This window comes from Molothrus ater, chromosome 36, assembly GCF_012460135.2.
Source record: "Molothrus ater isolate BHLD 08-10-18 breed brown headed cowbird chromosome 36, BPBGC_Mater_1.1, whole genome shotgun sequence".
Taxonomy (NCBI): Eukaryota; Metazoa; Chordata; class Aves; order Passeriformes; family Icteridae; genus Molothrus; species Molothrus ater.
In genome coordinates this window covers 573,250-590,139 of record NC_071663.1, presented here as the reverse complement: position 1 = coordinate 590,139, position 16,890 = coordinate 573,250, and the positions used below count along the sequence as shown (strand labels likewise).

The 16,890-nt window shown below is 61.3% G+C and overlaps 1 protein-coding gene across 5 annotated transcripts in view; it reads right to left on the bottom strand.

The window, feature by feature from the left end:
• Nucleotides 1–1,839: 1,839 nt before the first annotated feature.
• DNM2 (dynamin 2) overlaps nt 1,840–16,890 on the bottom strand; it is a 32,571-nt gene continuing 17,520 nt past the window's right edge. For 3 of the 5 annotated variants that reach the window (XM_036400083.2, XM_036400085.2, XM_054518147.1), the window contains 7 exons: nt 13,432–13,545; nt 9,978–10,087; nt 9,736–9,847; nt 8,631–8,795; nt 6,699–6,931; nt 2,863–3,123; nt 1,840–2,120 (listed from right to left, as the gene is read on the bottom strand). In XM_036400083.2, coding sequence (XP_036255976.1) covers nt 2,054–2,120; nt 2,863–3,123; nt 6,699–6,931; nt 8,631–8,795; nt 9,736–9,847; nt 9,978–10,087; nt 13,432–13,545 — 1,062 coding nt within the window. In that variant the 3' untranslated portion in view covers nt 1,840–2,053. Of the gene's footprint in view, nt 2,121–2,862; nt 3,124–6,698; nt 6,965–8,630; nt 8,796–9,735; nt 9,848–9,977; nt 10,088–13,431; nt 13,546–16,890 lie in introns of all 5 variants that reach the window. The other 2 variants (XM_036400081.2, XM_036400082.2) reach the window with 1 other exon arrangement.

Sequence of the window (16,890 nt, the reverse complement as noted above, 5' to 3'; positions counted from 1 at the left end):
CGCGCGGCGATGGCGGCGCCCAGGACGGGTCCCGGCGGGATTTCCGTCCCAAATTCCGCCAATTCCCGGGGTTCGCTGCGGTGAATCTCGTCCAGGATTGGGGTGAATCCCCCCGGATCCAGTCCCGGTGTTTGGGGTGGATCCCGCGGCTCCCCCGTCCCGACGCACACGAATTAAATTTGGGATTTTTTAACCGTTTTTTATCGGTTCCGCACGGAATTCCCCCCGGGAACGGGACCGGGCTGGATCCGGTGGGAACGGGGGGAGCCACCCCATGAGCCCCCCGGAATTCCACACCTCACTCGGTTTTGGATTTTTTTTCCCTTTATTCCGATTTTTTTGCCGGTTTTTAGTTCATTAATGGGACGCGGAGCGGAGGCACTTCGGGGGGACCCCCGGGGGGGGCCGGAGCCGCCCCCCCAAAACCGCCCCCGGCTCGTTAATGGATTAATTGGCCCCCCCGAGCCGGGGGGTCGTTAAGGCACCGGGGCCGGGGGGGGGGTCGGAAAAATCCACATTATTGCTGGGCCGCCATTTGTTCCTTTTTTTCTTTTTTTTTTTTTCTTTTTTTTTTTTCCTGGTTTGTTTTTTTGTGTGTTTTTTTCTTTTTCCCTCTTTTTTTTTATGGGTTTTTTTTTATACAATTAATACAAGTCTGTAAAAATATTTACAACCTCGGCTCCCGGCGGAGCGGGATCGGGAACGGGGGCCAGGGGAGGGGGAGAAGCTTCCAGAGCAAAGCCCCCTCCCCCACCCCGGGGGGGCCGCAGCTTCCTCCCCTCCCCCTCCTCCTCCTCCTCCTCCTCCTCTCCCGGGGAATCCCCGGGATGAAAATTCCTGAGGTTCTCAGGGAATTGGGATCGTTGCTGAATCCCTCTGGGAATTCCAGTGTCTTCCCCTGCTCAAAAACCCCAATTCTTTAAAAAAAAAAAACCCCAAAAACCAAAAGAAAAAAAAAAAACAAACCCCAAACCCCTGGGAAGGGGCGGGGGAGGAGCCGCGGGTGGGTTTGGGGCAAAATCCCCGGAATTCGGGAACGGAGGAGGAGGAGGAGGGGGGAGGAAGGCAGAGGCGGGGCCGGGCCCTCCCCCCTCGGGAATTCTGACAAAGTGCAAAGTTCCCCTCCCCCCCCCCCCCCCCACCCCAAAATCCGTCAGTGCCCGGGGGAAGGGGGGGGGGGGCACCGGGGGGGCACCGGGAGGGCCCCGGAGCTGCCAGGATCAGCTGCTGGGACCTGCCCGGGAGCTGCCCCCGCCGGGATCTGGGATCTGGGATCAGCCGGGGACGGGATCCGGGATCAGCCCGGGATGGGATCCGGGATCAGCCCCAGGATGGGATCCAGGATCTGGGATCAGCCCAGGATGGGATCCGGGATCAGCCCCAGGATCTGGGATCAGCCCGGGACGGGATCCGGGATCAGCCCCAGGATGGGATCTGGGATCAGCCCCAGGATCTGGGATCAGCCCCAGGATCTGGGATCAGCCCAGGATGGGATCCGGGATCAGCCCCAGGATCTGGGATCAGCCCGGGACGGGATCCGGGATCAGCCCCAGGATGGGATCTGGGATCAGCCCCAGGATCTGGGATCAGCCCCAGGATCTGGGATCCGGGATCAGCCCCAGGATCTGGGATCAGCCCCAGGATGGGATCCAGGATCAGCCCCAGGGTCTGGGATCAGCCCGGGATGGGATCCAGGATCAGCCCCAGGATCTGGGATCAGCCCGGGATGGGATCCGGGATCAGCCCAGGATTCAGAATCCCCCTGGGATGGGATCCAGGATCAGCCCAGGGTCTGGGATCACCCTGGGATGGGATCTGGGATCGGCCCAGGATCTGGGATCAGCCCGGGATGGGATCCGGGATCAGCCTGGGATGGGATCCGGGATCAGCCCCAGGGTCTGGGATCCCCCTGGGATCAGCCCCAGGATCAGCCCCGGGGGCGCTGGGCTGGCTCTGGGTTGGTTTTTTCCAATTTTCCCCGTTTTCCCCCCATCCCGGCCGTTCCGGGGCGGCGTTGGTGGCGCGGGGCAGGCGGATCCCGCGGATCCCGGCGCTAATCCAGCAGGGAGGGCTCGGCGGGGCGGATGATGGTCGGGCGGCTCGGGGCCGCCGGGGGCCTCCTGTGGGGGAACGGGGGGGCTGAGGGACCTGGGGGGTCCTGGGGGATCCCAGTGAGACCCCAATGGATCCCAGTGAGACCCCAGTGGATGCCAGTTGGACTCCAGTGGATCCCAGCCCTTCCCAGTGGATCCCAGTGGCTCCCAGCACTCCTCTGTGTAATCCCAGTGGATCCCAGTATATCCTAGCCTTGCCCAGTGTCTCCCAGCCCTCCCCAATGGATCCCAGTGTGATCCCAGTGGATCCCAGTGGCTCCCAGCGGATCCCCAGTGTGATCCCAGTGTGATCCGAGTGGATCCCAGCCCTCCCCAGTGTCTCCCAGTGTGATCCCAGTGCAATCCCAGCCCTCCCCAGCATCTCCCAGCCCTCCCCAGTGGCTCCCAGTGTGATCCCAATGGATCCCAGTGCAATCCGAGTGGATCCCAGCCCTCCCCAGTGTCTCCCAGTGTGATCCCAGTGTATCCCAGCCCTCCCCAGTGTCTCCCAGTGGATCCCCAGTGTAATCCCAGTGTGATCCCAGTGAATCCCAGCCGTCCCCAGTGTCTCCCAGTGTGATCCCAGTGTGATCCCAGTGGATCCCAGCCCTCCCCAGTGTCTCCCAGTGTGATCCCAGTGTATCCCAGCCCTCCCCAGTGGCTCCCAGTGTGATCCCAATGGATCCCAGTGCAATCTGAGTGGATCCCAGCCCTCCCCAGTGTCTCCCAGCGGATCCCAGTGTCTCCCAGTCCCCGCCGCGCGTCTCACCTGGGCACTCCGGGCGGGATCCCGGGCGGGATCCGCGCGGGCCGGGCGGGGATCTGGGGCGGGGCCGTGAAGGGGTCGCTGGCGGCGGCGAAGGGGCCGAGGCGGGAGGGGATGGGGGGCGCGGCGAAGGCGGGCGGGGCCGGGCCGGGCGGGGCCCCCCCGGGCAGCGGCAGCAGCGGCGGCCCCGGGGCCGGGGCGCGCAGGGACGGGGGGCGGCCGGGGGGCAGCAGGGCCGAGGGCGGGCGGCGCTGCGGGGGCGGGCTGGAAACGGAACGGGATGGTCAGCGGGGTGGGAACGGGATGGGAATGGACATAGGATGGACATGGGAATGGACACGGGCTGGAAACGGAACGGGGATGGTCAGCGGGGTGGGAACGGACGCGGGATGGAAACGGAACGGGAATGGTCAGCGGGGTGGGAACGGGATGGGAATGGACATGGGATGGACACGGGAATGGACATGGGAATGGACACGGGAATGGACACGGGCTGGAAACGGAACGGGATGGTCAGCGGGGTGGGAACGGGATGGGAATGGACATGGGATGGGAATGGACATGGGATGGGAATGGACATGGGAATGGACATGGGATGGACACGGGAATGGACACGGGCTGGAAACGGAACGGGATGGTCAGCGGGGTGGGAACGGGATGGGATGGACACGGGATGGGAATGGACATGGGATGGGAATGGACATGGGATGGACATGGGAATGGACACGGGAATGGACATGGGATGGACATGGGATGGAAATGGAACGGGGATGGTCAGCGGGGTGGGAACGGGATGGGAATGGACATGGGATGGACACGGGAATGGACACGGGCTGGAAACGGAACGGGGATGGTCAGCGGGGTGGGAACGGGATGGGAACGGACACGGGATGGACACGGGAATGGACACGGGCTGGAAACGGAACGGGGATGGTCAGCGGGGTGGGAACGGACACGGGATGGAAACGGAACGGGGATGGTCAGCGGGGTGGGAACGGACACGGGATGGGAACAGGAATGGACACGGGATGGGAATGGACATGGGATGGGAATGGACATGGGATGGACATGGGAATGGACACGGAACGGGATGGGAATGGACATGGGATGGACACGGGAATGGTCAGCGGGCTGGAAACGGAACGGGGATGGTCAGCGGGATGGGAACGGGATGGGAATGGACATGGGATGGACACGGGATGGGAATGGACACGGGATGGACACGGGAATGGACACGGGCTGGAAACGGAACAGGGATGGTCAGCGGGGTGGGAACGGGATGGGAATGGACATGGGATGGGAATGGACATGGGATGGACACGGGATGGGAATGGACATGGGATGGACACGGGATGGGAACGGGAATGGACACAGGCTGGAAACGGAACGGGGATGGTCAGCGGGGTGGGAACGGACACGGGATGGGAACGGGATGGAAACGGAACGGGGATGGTCAGCGGAGTGGGAACGGACACGGGATGGGAACGGGATGGGAATGGTCAGCGGGGTGGGAACGGGATGGGAATGGACATGGGATGGACACGGGAATGGACACGGGCTGGAAACGGAACGGGGATGGTCAGCGGGGTGGGAACGGACACAGGATGGGAACGGGATGGAAACGGAACGGGGATGGTCAGCGGGGTGGGAACGGACACGGGATGGACATGGGATGGACATGGGATGGACATGGGAATGGACACGGGCTGGAAACGGAACGGGGATGGTCAGCGGGGTGGGAACGGACACGGGATGGGAATGGACATGGGAATGGACACGGGAATGGACACGGGCTGGAAACGGAACGGGGCGGTCAGCGGGGTGGGAACGGGATGGGAATGGACATGGGAATGGACACGGAACGGGGATGGTCAGCGGGGTGGGAACGGGATGGGAATGGACATGGGATGGACACGGGATGGGAATGGACATGGGATGGGAATGGGAATGGACACGGGAATGGACACGGGAATGGACACGGGAATGGACATGGGCTGGAAACGGAACGGGATGGTCAGCGGGGTGGGAACGGACACGGGATGGGAACAGGAATGGACACGGGATGGGAATGGACATGGGAATGGACACGGGAATGGACACGGGCTGGAAACGGAACGGGGATGGTCAGCGGGGTGGGAACGGGATGGGAATGGACATGGGAATGGACACGGAACGGGGATGGTCAGCGGGGTGGGAACGGAACGGGGATGGTCAGTGGGGTGGGAACGGACACGGGAATGGACATGGGATGGAAATGGAACGGGATGGTCAGTGGGATGGGAACGGGATGGGAATGGTCAGTGGGATGGACACGGGATGGGAATGGACATGGGAATGGGAACGGAACGGGACAGTCAGCGGGATGGGAATGGACATGGGATGGACACGGGAATGGACACGGGCTGGAAACGGAACGGGGATGGTCAGCGGGGTGGGAACGGACACGGGATGGGAATGGACATGGGAATGGACACGGGAATGGACACGGGCTGGGAATGGAACGGGATGGACACGGGATGGGAATGGACATGGGATGGACACGGGAATGGGAACGGAACGGGACGGTCAGCGGGATGGGAATGGACATGGGATGGACACGGGATGGACACGGGAATAGACACGGGAATGGACATGGGATGGGAATGGACATGGGATGGGAACGGAACGGGATGGGAATGGACATGGCATGGGAATGGACATGGGACTGGTCAGCGGGAGGGACACAGGATGGGAATGGACATGGGATTGGTCAGTGGGATGGACACGGGATGGGAATGGACACGGGACTGGTCAGTCAGTGGGGCTGGGATTGCTCATTTGGGATGCACATGGGATGGCACGACTCAACCCGCACTGGGAGCAATGGGAACCCCACTGCCAACACCCCAATATCCGAGGGAACGCCCCAGCACCCACGGGAGTGCCCTAATCCCGCTGAAAACCACCTCAATCCCTCTGGGAACCTCTTGGGAACACCCCAAACCCCTCTGGAAACACCTCCAGCCCCACACAGACCACTCCAAACCCCCCAAAACTGCCCCAGGGAACCCCAAACTGCCCCAGGGAGCCCCAAACCGCCCCAGGGAACCCCAAAACCACCCCAGGGAACCCCAAAACCGCCCCAGGGAACCCCAAACCGCCCCAGGGAACCCCAAAGCACCCCAGGGAACCCCAAAACCGCCCCAGGGAACCCCAAACTGCCCCAGGGAACCCCAAACTGCCCCAGGGAACCCCAAACACCCCTGGAGAACCCCAAACCATCCCCGGAGAACCCCAAACCACCCCTGGAGAACCCCAAACCGCCCCAGGGAACCCCAAACCACCCCAGGGAACCCCAAACACCCCTGGAGAACCCCAAACCGCCCCAGGGAACCCCAAACCACCCCAGAGAACCCCAAACCACCCCAGGGAAGCCCAAAACCACCCCAGGGAACCCCAAACCGCCCCAGGGAACCCCAAACCACCCCAGAGAACCCCAAAACCACCCCAGAGAACCCCAAACCGCCCCAGGGAACCCCAAACCACCCCAGAGAACCCCAAAACCACCCCAGAGAACCCCAAACCGCCCCAGGGAACCCCAAACCCCCCTGGAGAACCCCAAACACCCCTGGAGAACCCCAAAACCGCCCCAGGGAACCCCAAACACCCCAGGGAACCCCAAAACCACCCCAGGGAACCCCAAACCGCCCCAGGGAACCCCAAACTGCCCCAGGGAACCCCAAACACCCCCGGAGAACCCCAAAACCACCCCAGGGAACCCCAAACCCCCCTGGAGAACCCCAAACCACCCCAGGGAACCCCAAACCGCCCCAGGGAACCCCGCCATGCCCAGCCCGCACCTGTGGCCGGCCCCGGGCTGCAGCCAGGTGTCGTCCACGGGCGGGGGCACGGGCGTGGACACGGTGCTGGTGCTGATGTCCCCGATGATGGCCAGCGCCTCCTTGAGCGCGTGGTACATGCGCAGCATCTCGTCCCGGCGCTGCGCCTGCTCCGCCGACTCCTCCATCAGGCTGCCCTGGTCCGACGACGAGTACAGGAAGGCCAGCAGCTCCGAGTGGATGAAATCCTTGGTCTGGGGGCGGCAGGGCAGGGAGGGGACGCGCTGCTGAGGGGCTGGGAGCGCTCCGGTTTGGGGCAATTGGGGCGGGTCAGGGTGGGAGCTGGAGGTTTTGGGTGGTTTGGGATGGGTCCCTGTCCTGAGTGTCACCTGCAGGGCTCTGAGGTAACTCCCAAGGAGGGGACACCGCACCTGTGCTCTGGTTTGGGGGAACTGGGACAGGGTGGGAGCTGGAGTTGGTTTGGGATGGGGCCTGTCCTGGTCTCTGTCCCTGAGTGTCACCTGCAGGGCTTTGAGGTAACTCCCAAGGAGGGGACACCACACCTGTGCTCTGGTTTGGGGCAATTGGGGTGGGTAAGGGTGGGAGCTGGAGGTTTTGGGTGGTTTGGGATGCAGCTGAAAACCACCTCAATCCCTCTGGGAACCTCTTGGGAACACCCCAAACCCCTCTGGAAACACCTCCAGCCCCCCTCAGACCACTCCAAAAGCCCCAAATCCTGCAGCAAACTCCCCAAACACCCCTGGAGAACCCCAAACCGCCCCAGGGAACCCCAAACACCCCTGGAGAACCCCAAACCGCCCCTGGAGAACCCCAAACCGCCTGGGATGGGGCCTGTCCTGGTCCCTGTCCCTGAGTGTCACCTGCAGGGCTTTGGTGCAGTTCCCCAAGGAGGGGACACCACACCCTGTGCCAGGGCTGGAAAACTCCCGAATTCTGCCCAGATCCAACCTGAACCTCCCCTGGCACGGCTCGAGGCCACTTCCCCTTGTCCTGTCCCCCTTGGGAGGGAGGATCAGCCCCTGGCTGGCCCCAAACTCCTGCCAGGGAATTGTCAGGAGCTGGGAGATCCCCCTGGAGCCTCCGTTTTCCAGGCTGAGCCCCTGCAGCTGCTCCCACAGCTCTCCAGCCCCTTTTCCCTGCTCTCCATCCCTTTTCCACATTCTCCAGCCCCTTTTCCACATTCTCCATCCCTTTTCCACATTCTCCATCCCTTTTCACATTCTCCATCCCCTTTTCACATTCTCCAGTCCCTTTTCCACATTCTGCATCCCTTTTCCACATTCTCCAGCCCCTTTTCCACATTCTCCATCCCTTTTCCCTGCTCTCCATCCCTTTTCCACATTCTCCAGCCCCTTTTCCACATTCTCCATCCCTTTTCACATTCTCCATCCCCTTTTCACATTCTCCAGTCCCTTTTCCACATTCTCCATCCCTTTTCCACATTCTCCATCCCTTTTCCCCATTCTCCAGCCCCTTTTCCACATTCTGCATCCCTTTTCCACATTCTCCATCCCTTTTCCACATTCTCCATCCCTTTTCCACATTCTCCAGCCCCTTTTCCCTGCTCTCCATCCCTTTTCCACATTCTGCATCCCTTTTCCACATTCTCCAGCCCCTTTTCCACATTCTCCATCCCTTTTCCCTGCTCTCCATCCCTTTTCCACATTCTCCAGCCCCTTTTCCACATTCTCCATCCCTTTTCACATTCTCCATCCCCTTTTCACATTCTCCAGTCCCTTTTCCACATTCTCCATCCCTTTTCCACATTCTCCATCCCTTTTCCCCATTCTCCAGCCCCTTTTCCACATTCTGCATCCCTTTTCCACATTCTCCATCCCTTTTCCACATTCTCCATCCCTTTTCCACATTCTCCATCCCTTTTCCACATTCTCCAGCCCCTTTTCTCCGCTCTCCAGCCCCTTTTCCCCTCACATTGTTGATCATGAGGTGCATGATGGTCTTTGGCATGAGGTCCCGGATGGATTTGTTGATGATGCCCACGTAGGAGTCCACCAGGTTGCGGATGGTCTCCACCTGCCTCTCCAGCTGCGGGTCCATGGAGAAGGTGTTCTCCTGGGCGCCGTCCTCGCTCTCCGTCTGCAACGGCCGGGGAGGCTCAGCCCTGGGGCAGGGGCAGCAGGAGGGATCCCCTGCCCCAGCACGGTGTTCCTGGCCCCATTCCCACCTCTGGGGTCATTCCAGAGCCCGTTCCCATCCTTGGGGTCATTCCAGAGCCTGTTCCCACCTCTGGGGTCATTCCAGAGCCTGTTCCCATCTCTGGGGTCATTCCAGAGCCCGTTCCCATCCTTGGGGTCATTCCAGAGCCCGTTCCCACCTCTGGGGTCATTCCAGAGCCTGTTCCCATCCTTGGGGTCATTCCAGAGCCCCATTCCCATCTCTGGGGTCATTCCAGAGCCCCATTCCCATCCTTAGGGTTATCCCACAGCCTGGTCCCACCCTGGGATTATTCCAGAGCCCGTTCCCAGCCCCATTCCCATTCCAGCCCCGTTCCCTGCCCCATTCCCATTCCAGAGCCCGTTCCCAGCTCCATTCCCATTCCAGAGCCTGTTCCCTGCCCCATTCCCATTCCAGAGCCCGTTCCCTGCCCCATTCCCATTCCAGAGCCCGTTCCCTGCCCCATTCCCATTCCAGAGTCTGTTCCCAGACCCGTTCCCATTCCCAGCCCCGTTCCCAGCCCCATTCCCAGCCCCGTTCCCATCCTGGGGTTATTCCAGAGCCCGTTCCCAGCCCCGTTCCCATTCCCAGCCCCGTTCCCATTCCCAGCCCCGTTCCCAGCCCCGTTCCCAGCCCCATTCCCATCCTGGGGTTATTCCAGAGCCTGTTCCCAGCCCCATTCCCATTCCAGAGCCCGTTCCCATTCCCAGCCCCGTTCCCAGCCCCGTTCCCACCCCGGGGTCACTCCACAGCCCGGCACCCCCGGGATCCCCCCCAGCAGCACCCCGGGGCTCTCATCCTCCATCCCCAGAGTGCCCTGGGGTGCCCCTGGCTGCTGCCAGCCCCGGGGGCTCAGCCCCACCTGGTCCTTCTCAGGGTAGACCCCAGCCCGCAGGAACGAGGCCTTCCAGCTGTCCACGTCCTCCTGCGAGTCGCAGGCCAGCTCGATCTGCCGCAGGTCCTTGTACACGTTCCTGCACAAGGGGAGCAGGCCCCGGGGCTCAGGGGAGCCCCAGATCCCGCGGGGATCCCGCTGGGGACGCGGGAGAAACCCCCCAGGCTCTCCGGGAGCGAGGGAAGGGAAAACCCCTGAGCGCTGCCCACCTCTGCTCCGTGTTGAAGATGGCGAAGATGTGTTTGGTGGACATGAATCCCTTCTCCACGTCCCTGATTTTCAGGTTGTCCAGAGGCAGCATGTACTTCTTCTCCTTCTCCTGGCAAAGGGGGCGAGAGGAAAGCGGGCATGAGGCTCCTGGAGGCCAAGGAGGGGGAGCAAACCCCGGCTTTGGGAGCTGCGGACCCCGAATTCCCGCTGGAAAAGGCGCGGGGCGAGATCCCCAGCTCGTCCTGCGGAGCCTGGGGTGGGGAACTGCTCTGGGAGGGGTCGGGGGTCCCCGTGGGGGCTGCCCTGGGATCTGGGATGGGGTTGGGGCCCGCCCTGCTCCAGCCCAGCTCCCCGGGAACGCGGCCGCGGGCGCCGCTTCCAGCCGGGGCCCCGCCGGAACGGCAGAGAAACATCTGGAATTGTTTAGGAGCAGCTCCAGCTCCACTTCTGTCTCCAGATGGTCCCAAAAAGTGACGTTGGCCTTTGTGGAGAGGCCACGAACCCGGGGCCGGCCCCTTCCCCACACGATTTCCTGACAAACCCGCAGAGCTCCTCCGGCCGGGATTTGGGATTCGCTGCCACGTCAGGAGCAGACAAAGCCACGGCCCCGAGACAGCGACACCTCCACACCCCCCACCCCAAAAACCAGCCCAGGACCCCCCCAAATGGGGGCACGGACGGGGAGAGCCGGGCCGGCGTTCCCAGTGTTCAGACTACCTGTTCAGGTGGGAAGGGATGTACAGTAGTCTGCACATTGGTTACGCCGGCGCGGGCGGCGCCGCGCGCGGGGCTGCCCCAGGTGAGTGGGAACCTCTCCCTTCCTGGGAATTGCCCCTTTTTGGGAATTATCCCTTTCCTGGGAACTCCCCCTTTTTGGGAATTATCCCTTTCCCGGGAACTCCTCCTTTTTGGGAATTATCCCTTTCCTGGGAACTCCCCCTTTTTGGGAATTATCCCTTTCCTGGGAACTCCCCCTTTTTGGGAATTATCCCTTTCCTGGGAATTCCTCCTTTTTGGGAATTATCCCTTTCCTGGGAACTCCCCCTTTTTGGGAATTATCCCTTTCCTGGGAACTCCTCCTTTTTGGGAATTATCCCTTTCCCGGGAATTGCCCCTTTTTGGGAATTATCCCTTTCCCGGGAATTGCCCCTTTTTGGGAATCATCCTTTTTCTGGGAACTCCCCCTTTTTGGGAATCATCCCTTTCCAGGGAATTCCCCCTTTTTGGGAACCTCTCCTTTCCTGGGAACTCCCCAATTTTGGGAATTATCCCTTTCCCGGGAACTCCTCCTTTTTGGGAATTATCCCTTTCCTGGGAATTGCCCCTTTTTGGGAATTATCCCTTTCCTGGGAATTCCCCCTTTTTGGGAATCATCCTTTTCCTGGGAATTGCCCCTTTTTGGGAACCTCTCCTTTCCCGGGAATTCCCCCTTTTTGGGAATTATCCCTTCCTGGGAATCGCCCCTTTCCGGGGAACCTTTCCTGGGAATTGCCCCCTTCCCTTCCCTTCCCTTCCCTTCCCTTCCCTTCCCTTCCCTTCCCTTCCCTTCCCTTCCCTTCCCTTCCCTTCCCTTCCCTTCCCTTCCCTTCCCTTCCCTTCCCCTTCCCCTTCCCCTTCCCAGGAATCGCCCCTTTTCCCAGGAATTGCCCCCTTCCCTTCCCAGGAATTGCCCCTTTTTGGGAATTGCCCTTTCCCCAGGGCAACTGGGGTCCGTGCCCTCTCAGTATCCCCGGTTTTTGGGGATCAGGGCTCTGTACCCTCTCAGTATCCCCGGTTTTTGGGGATCAGGGTCCCTGCCCTGTTGCTATCCCCGGTTTTTGGGGATTGGGCTCTGTACCCTGTCAGTATCCCTGGTTTTTGGGGATTGGGGTCCGTGCCCTGTCACTACCCCCAGTTTTTGGGGATCAGGGCTCTGTACCCTCTCGCTATCCCCGGTTTTTGGGGATCAGGGTCCATGCCCTGTTGCTATCCCCGGTTTTTGGGGATTGGGGGGTCCGTGCCCTGTCACTATCCCCGGTTTTTGGGGATTGGGGGGTCCCTGCCCTGTCGCTATCCCCGGTTTTTGGGGATTGGGGGGTCCCTGCCCTGTCGCTATCCCCGGTTTTTGGGGATCAGGGCTCTGTACCCTCTCGCTATCCCCAGTTTTTGGGGATCAGGGCTCTGTACCCTCTCGCTATCCCCGGTTTTTGGGCATCGGGGTCCCTGCCCTGTCGCTATCCCCGGTTTTTGGGGATCGGGGTCCCTGCCCTGTCGCTATCCCCGGTTTTTGGGGCCTGGGGGCTCCGGGCCGCTCGGGGCCGGCGGGATGAGGGCACACAGAGCCTCATTCATCCCCAGGCTGCTCCTGCTCCTTCCTTCCCCCTGGAGAGGCCCCGCAGGAAACCGGGAGGGCTCCGAGGGGGGTGCGGGGGGGAATTTGGGGGGGTCTGGGGGGGCTGCAGGGTTTGACTCGGCCTGGAAGAGGCCGGAGGAACAAAGGAAACGCGGGCTGGGCTCTGGAGACTCCCGGGAAATAAAAAACGCTGCGTCCGTGCGTCCTTCCCTGAGCCTGCGCGGGCTCCGGCCCCTCCAGAGCCCCCCCGAGCCCGGGAAGGGCCCCCCCAGGTCCCGGTGACACCGGGGGAGGAAAGGAAAGGCTGGGAAAGCCAAAACCTCCAGGGAGGGGCTGAGAGAGCCCTGGGGATGAGGGGGGGTCTGAGAGAGCCCTGGGAATGAGGGGGGGTCTGAGAGAGCTCTGGGAATGAGGGGGGGTCTGAGAGAGCCCTGGGAATGAGGGGGGGGTCTGGAACAGCCCTGGGAATGAGGGGGGGTCTGAGAGCCCTGGGAATGAGGGGGGGTCTGGAACAGCCCTGGGAATGAGGGGGGGTCTGGAACAGCCCTGGGAATGAGGGGGGGTCTGAGAGAGCCCTGGGAATGAGGGGGGGTCTGAGAGCTCTGGGAATGAGGGGGGGTCTGAGAGCCCTGGGAATGAGGGGGGGTCTGGAACAGCCCTGGGAATGAGGGGGGGTCTGAACAGCCCTGGGAATGAGGGGGGGTCTGGAACAGCCCTGGGAATGAGGGGGGGTCTGGAACAGCCCTGGGAATGAGGGGGGGTCTGAGAGAGCTCTGGGAATGAGGGGGGGTCTGCAGCACCCCGAAACCCAGCGAGGGAGGGAATCGGGGTCACCCCGATGGGACCAGGAGCCCAACTCAGCTCCCAGGCCCGGCATTCCCTGCTGGAATTCGGGATCGGATCCCCATCCCAAGGATCCTCCTCCCAGGAATCCCAGATTCCCTCCCCACATCCCATTTTTTTTCCCCTTCAGAGCTCCAGGAATCGCGGATTTTCCCCATTTTTTCCCTCTGGAACCCCAGATTTTCCCCGTTTTTTCCCCCCAGAACCCCAGATTTTCCCCGTTTTCCCCGTTTTCCCCCCTCTGGAACCCCAGATTTTCCCCGCTCTCCCGGCCGTACCTCCTCGTCCTTGTACCAGGAGAGCGACTCGGCCGTGAGCACGAACCAGTACTCCTTGGAGCCGCCCTTCATGATGCTGATGTTGTTGATGGTGAGCCAGCCCCGGCGGATCACCTGCGGCACCCGGGGCGGGGAGGGACCGGTCACAGCTGGAGCCACAGCTGGAGCTACAGCTGGAGCCCGCAGCTGGAGCCCAAAGCTGGATCCCAATTATCCCACGGTGATCCCAAAGCTGGATCCAACAGTGATCCCACAGCTGGAGCCCAGTGATCCCACAGTGATCCCAAAGCTGGATCCCACAGCTGGAGCCCGCAGCTGGAGCCCAATTATCCCACCGTGATCCCAAAGCTGGATTCCACAGCTGGAGCCCGCAGCTGGAGCCCAAAGCTGGATCCCACAGCTGGAGCCCGCAGCTGGAGCCCAATTATCCCACCGTGATCCCAAAGCTGGATTCCACAGCTGGAGCCCGCAGCTGGATCCACAGCTGGAGCCCAATTATCCCACAGTGATCCCACAGCTGGATCCCGCAGCTGGAGCCCGCAGCTGGATCCACAGCTGGATCCCAGTTATCCCACCGTGATCCCACAGCTGGAGCCCACAGCTGGATCCACAGCTGGAGCCCGCAGCTGGAGCCCAAAGCTGGATCCACAGCTGGAGCTCACAGCTGGATCCCAATTATCCCACAGTGACCGCAAAGCTGGATTCCACAGCTGGATCCACAGCTGGAGCCTGCAGCTGGATCCCGCAGCTGGATCCCAGTTATCCCACCGTGATCCCACAGCTGGAGCCCGCAGCTGGATCCCAATTATCCCACCGTGATCCCAAAGCTGGATCCCACTGCTGGATCCACAGCTGGAGCCCACAGCTGGAGCCCAATTATCCCACAGTGACCCCAAAGCTGGATTCCACAGCTGGATCCACAGCTGGAGCCCGCAGCTGGAGCCCAGTGATCCCACAGTGATCCCAAAGCTGGATCCCACAGTGGGATCTGGCAGTGACCCCACAGCGATCCCACAGAGATCCCGGAGCCATCCCAGCCCATGCCGGGTCCCAGCTGCGCCACCCGGGGCTATCCCAGCCCATCCTGAGCTATCCCAGCCTATCCCGGGCTATCCCAGCCCATCCCGGGTTAGTGCCGGGGCTCAGCGGGAAGCGCGGCCGGAGCAGGAGCAGCCCCGGGCAGGGGCAGAGCCCGGTTAGAAACACACAGAGCCCGGTTAGACACACACAGAGCCCGGTTAGACACACACAGAGCCTGGTTAGACACAAATGGAGCCCGGTTAGAGACACACAGAGCCCGGTTAGACACACACAGAGCCCGGTTAGACACAAATGGAGCCCGGTTAGACACACACAGAGCCCGGTTAGACACACACAGAGCCCGGTTAGACACACACAGAGCCCGGTTAGACACACACAGAGCCCGGTTAGACACAAATGGAGCCCGGTTAGACACACACAGAGCCCGGTTAGACACAAATGGAGCCCGGTTAGACACACACAGAGCCCGGTTAGACACACACAGAGCCCGGTTAGACACACACAGAGCCCGGTTAGACACAAATGGAGCCCGGTTAGAAACACACAGAGCCCGGTTAGACACAAATGGAGCCCGGTTAGACACACACAGAGCCCGGTTAGACACACACAGAGCCCGGTTAGACACAAATGGAGCCCGGTTAGACACACACAGAGCCCGGTTAGACACACACAGAGCCCGGTTAGACACAAATGGAGCCCGGTTAGACACACACAGAGCCCGGTTAGACACAAATGGAGCCCGGTTAGACACACACAGAGCTGGGTTAGACACACACAGAGCCCGGTTAGACACAAATGGAGCCCGGTTAGACACACACAGAGCCCGGTTAGACACACACAGAGCCCGGTTAGACACAAATGGAGCCCGGTTAGAAACACACAGAGCCCGGTTAGACACAAATGGAGCCCGGTTAGACACACACAGAGCCCGGTTAGACACACACAGAGCCCGGTTAGACACAAATGGAGCCCGGTTAGACGCACACAGGGCAGGGGAAGGACGGAGAGCCAGGAATTGTGGGGAGGGGGATTCACCTCCCAGAGCCCCAGAATTCCCAGGAATTTCGATTTCACCTCCCAGAGCCCCGGAATTGCCGGGAATTCCCAGGAATTTCCATTTCACCTCCCAGAGCCCCCGTTCCCAACTGGGAACCAGCCTGGGGTTGGATCCGAGCGGGTTTTAAAGGAACTGGGGTGCGAAGGGGGCAGAGGGAGGGTGAGGGATGGGGAACGCGCAGCGGGAAAGGGACGGGAGCAAAGCCAGAGGGGTGGGAAATGGGGGAAATCGGGAAATGGGATGGTGAGGAAAAGGGGCTGAAAGGAAAAAGGGGATTTGCCTTGGGAGCAGGGAGTGGGAGAGGGGGGAACTTTGAGGGGTTCCACGGAAAAGGGAGAGGGTCTGTGCAGGAGCCTCCGGGAACGGCCCAGGAGCAGGAGCAGGAGCAGGGGGGAGGAAGTTCCTTTAAAACCGACGGATTCTGGTGAAAACAGGGATGGTTTTGGGGCCCCCCCATCCCCGATTCCCAGCTCTCCGCCCTTCCCGCAGGGAATGAGGGAGGGAACGGCCCCGCCCGGAGCTCCGGGGGATCCCAGGAACTTCCAGAGGAAGTGGGAGCGTCTGAAGAGCCGGGAAAGGGCCGGGTCTGCCATGGGGATCCACGGAACGGGAGGCACAAACCCTCCTGGATCCGCCAGGAATGAAATTTTGGGAGACCGAGACATTTCAGTGCCCCCGGCTCTGCCATTCCAGCCGCATCCAGAGCCGTATCCCATTCTCCTGGTTTTCCCTGCCCAGGGGGACGTAAACCCCGGAGTGGGGCTGGGAAGGATTCGCTCTCAGACACTCCCACGTTCCCAAAGCAGTGACGGGGTCAGGGGGGAGCAGTGGGATTGGGACCCCGCAGGGAATTCTGGCCCAGGAGGGAGGAGCTCCGTGGGCTTGGAGCAGCCGGGTTGGGAATTCCGGGAATCGGGGCAGGGCTGAACCCCAAATCCCTCCAAAAAACAACAAAAAAAAAAGGGAATTTGGGGGGAGAAATGAACTCCCAGCCCTTCCCTCTGTTTGTTCCCAAAGGAATTGAGGAAATCTCACCCCCCCCCCCCCCACCCCCCAGATGTTTTGGGCCGAATCAGAAAGATTTTGGGCTGAATCAGAAAGATTTTGGGCTGAATCAGAAAGATTTTGGGCTGAATCAGAAAGATTTTGGGCCGAATCAGAAAGATTTTGGGCTGAATCAGAAAGATTTTGGCCTCCTGCCTCCCAAAGTTTGGGAATCCCAGCACGAGGCATTCCCTGGCATGGGCCAGGGTCACCCCAAAGGCCCTGGAATGGGCACGGGGGGACAAACCCAGATTCCCCCCGGCTGCTCCCTCCCGGCGCTTTTTGGGGTATTTTCGGGGGTTTTTGGGACGCTGCTC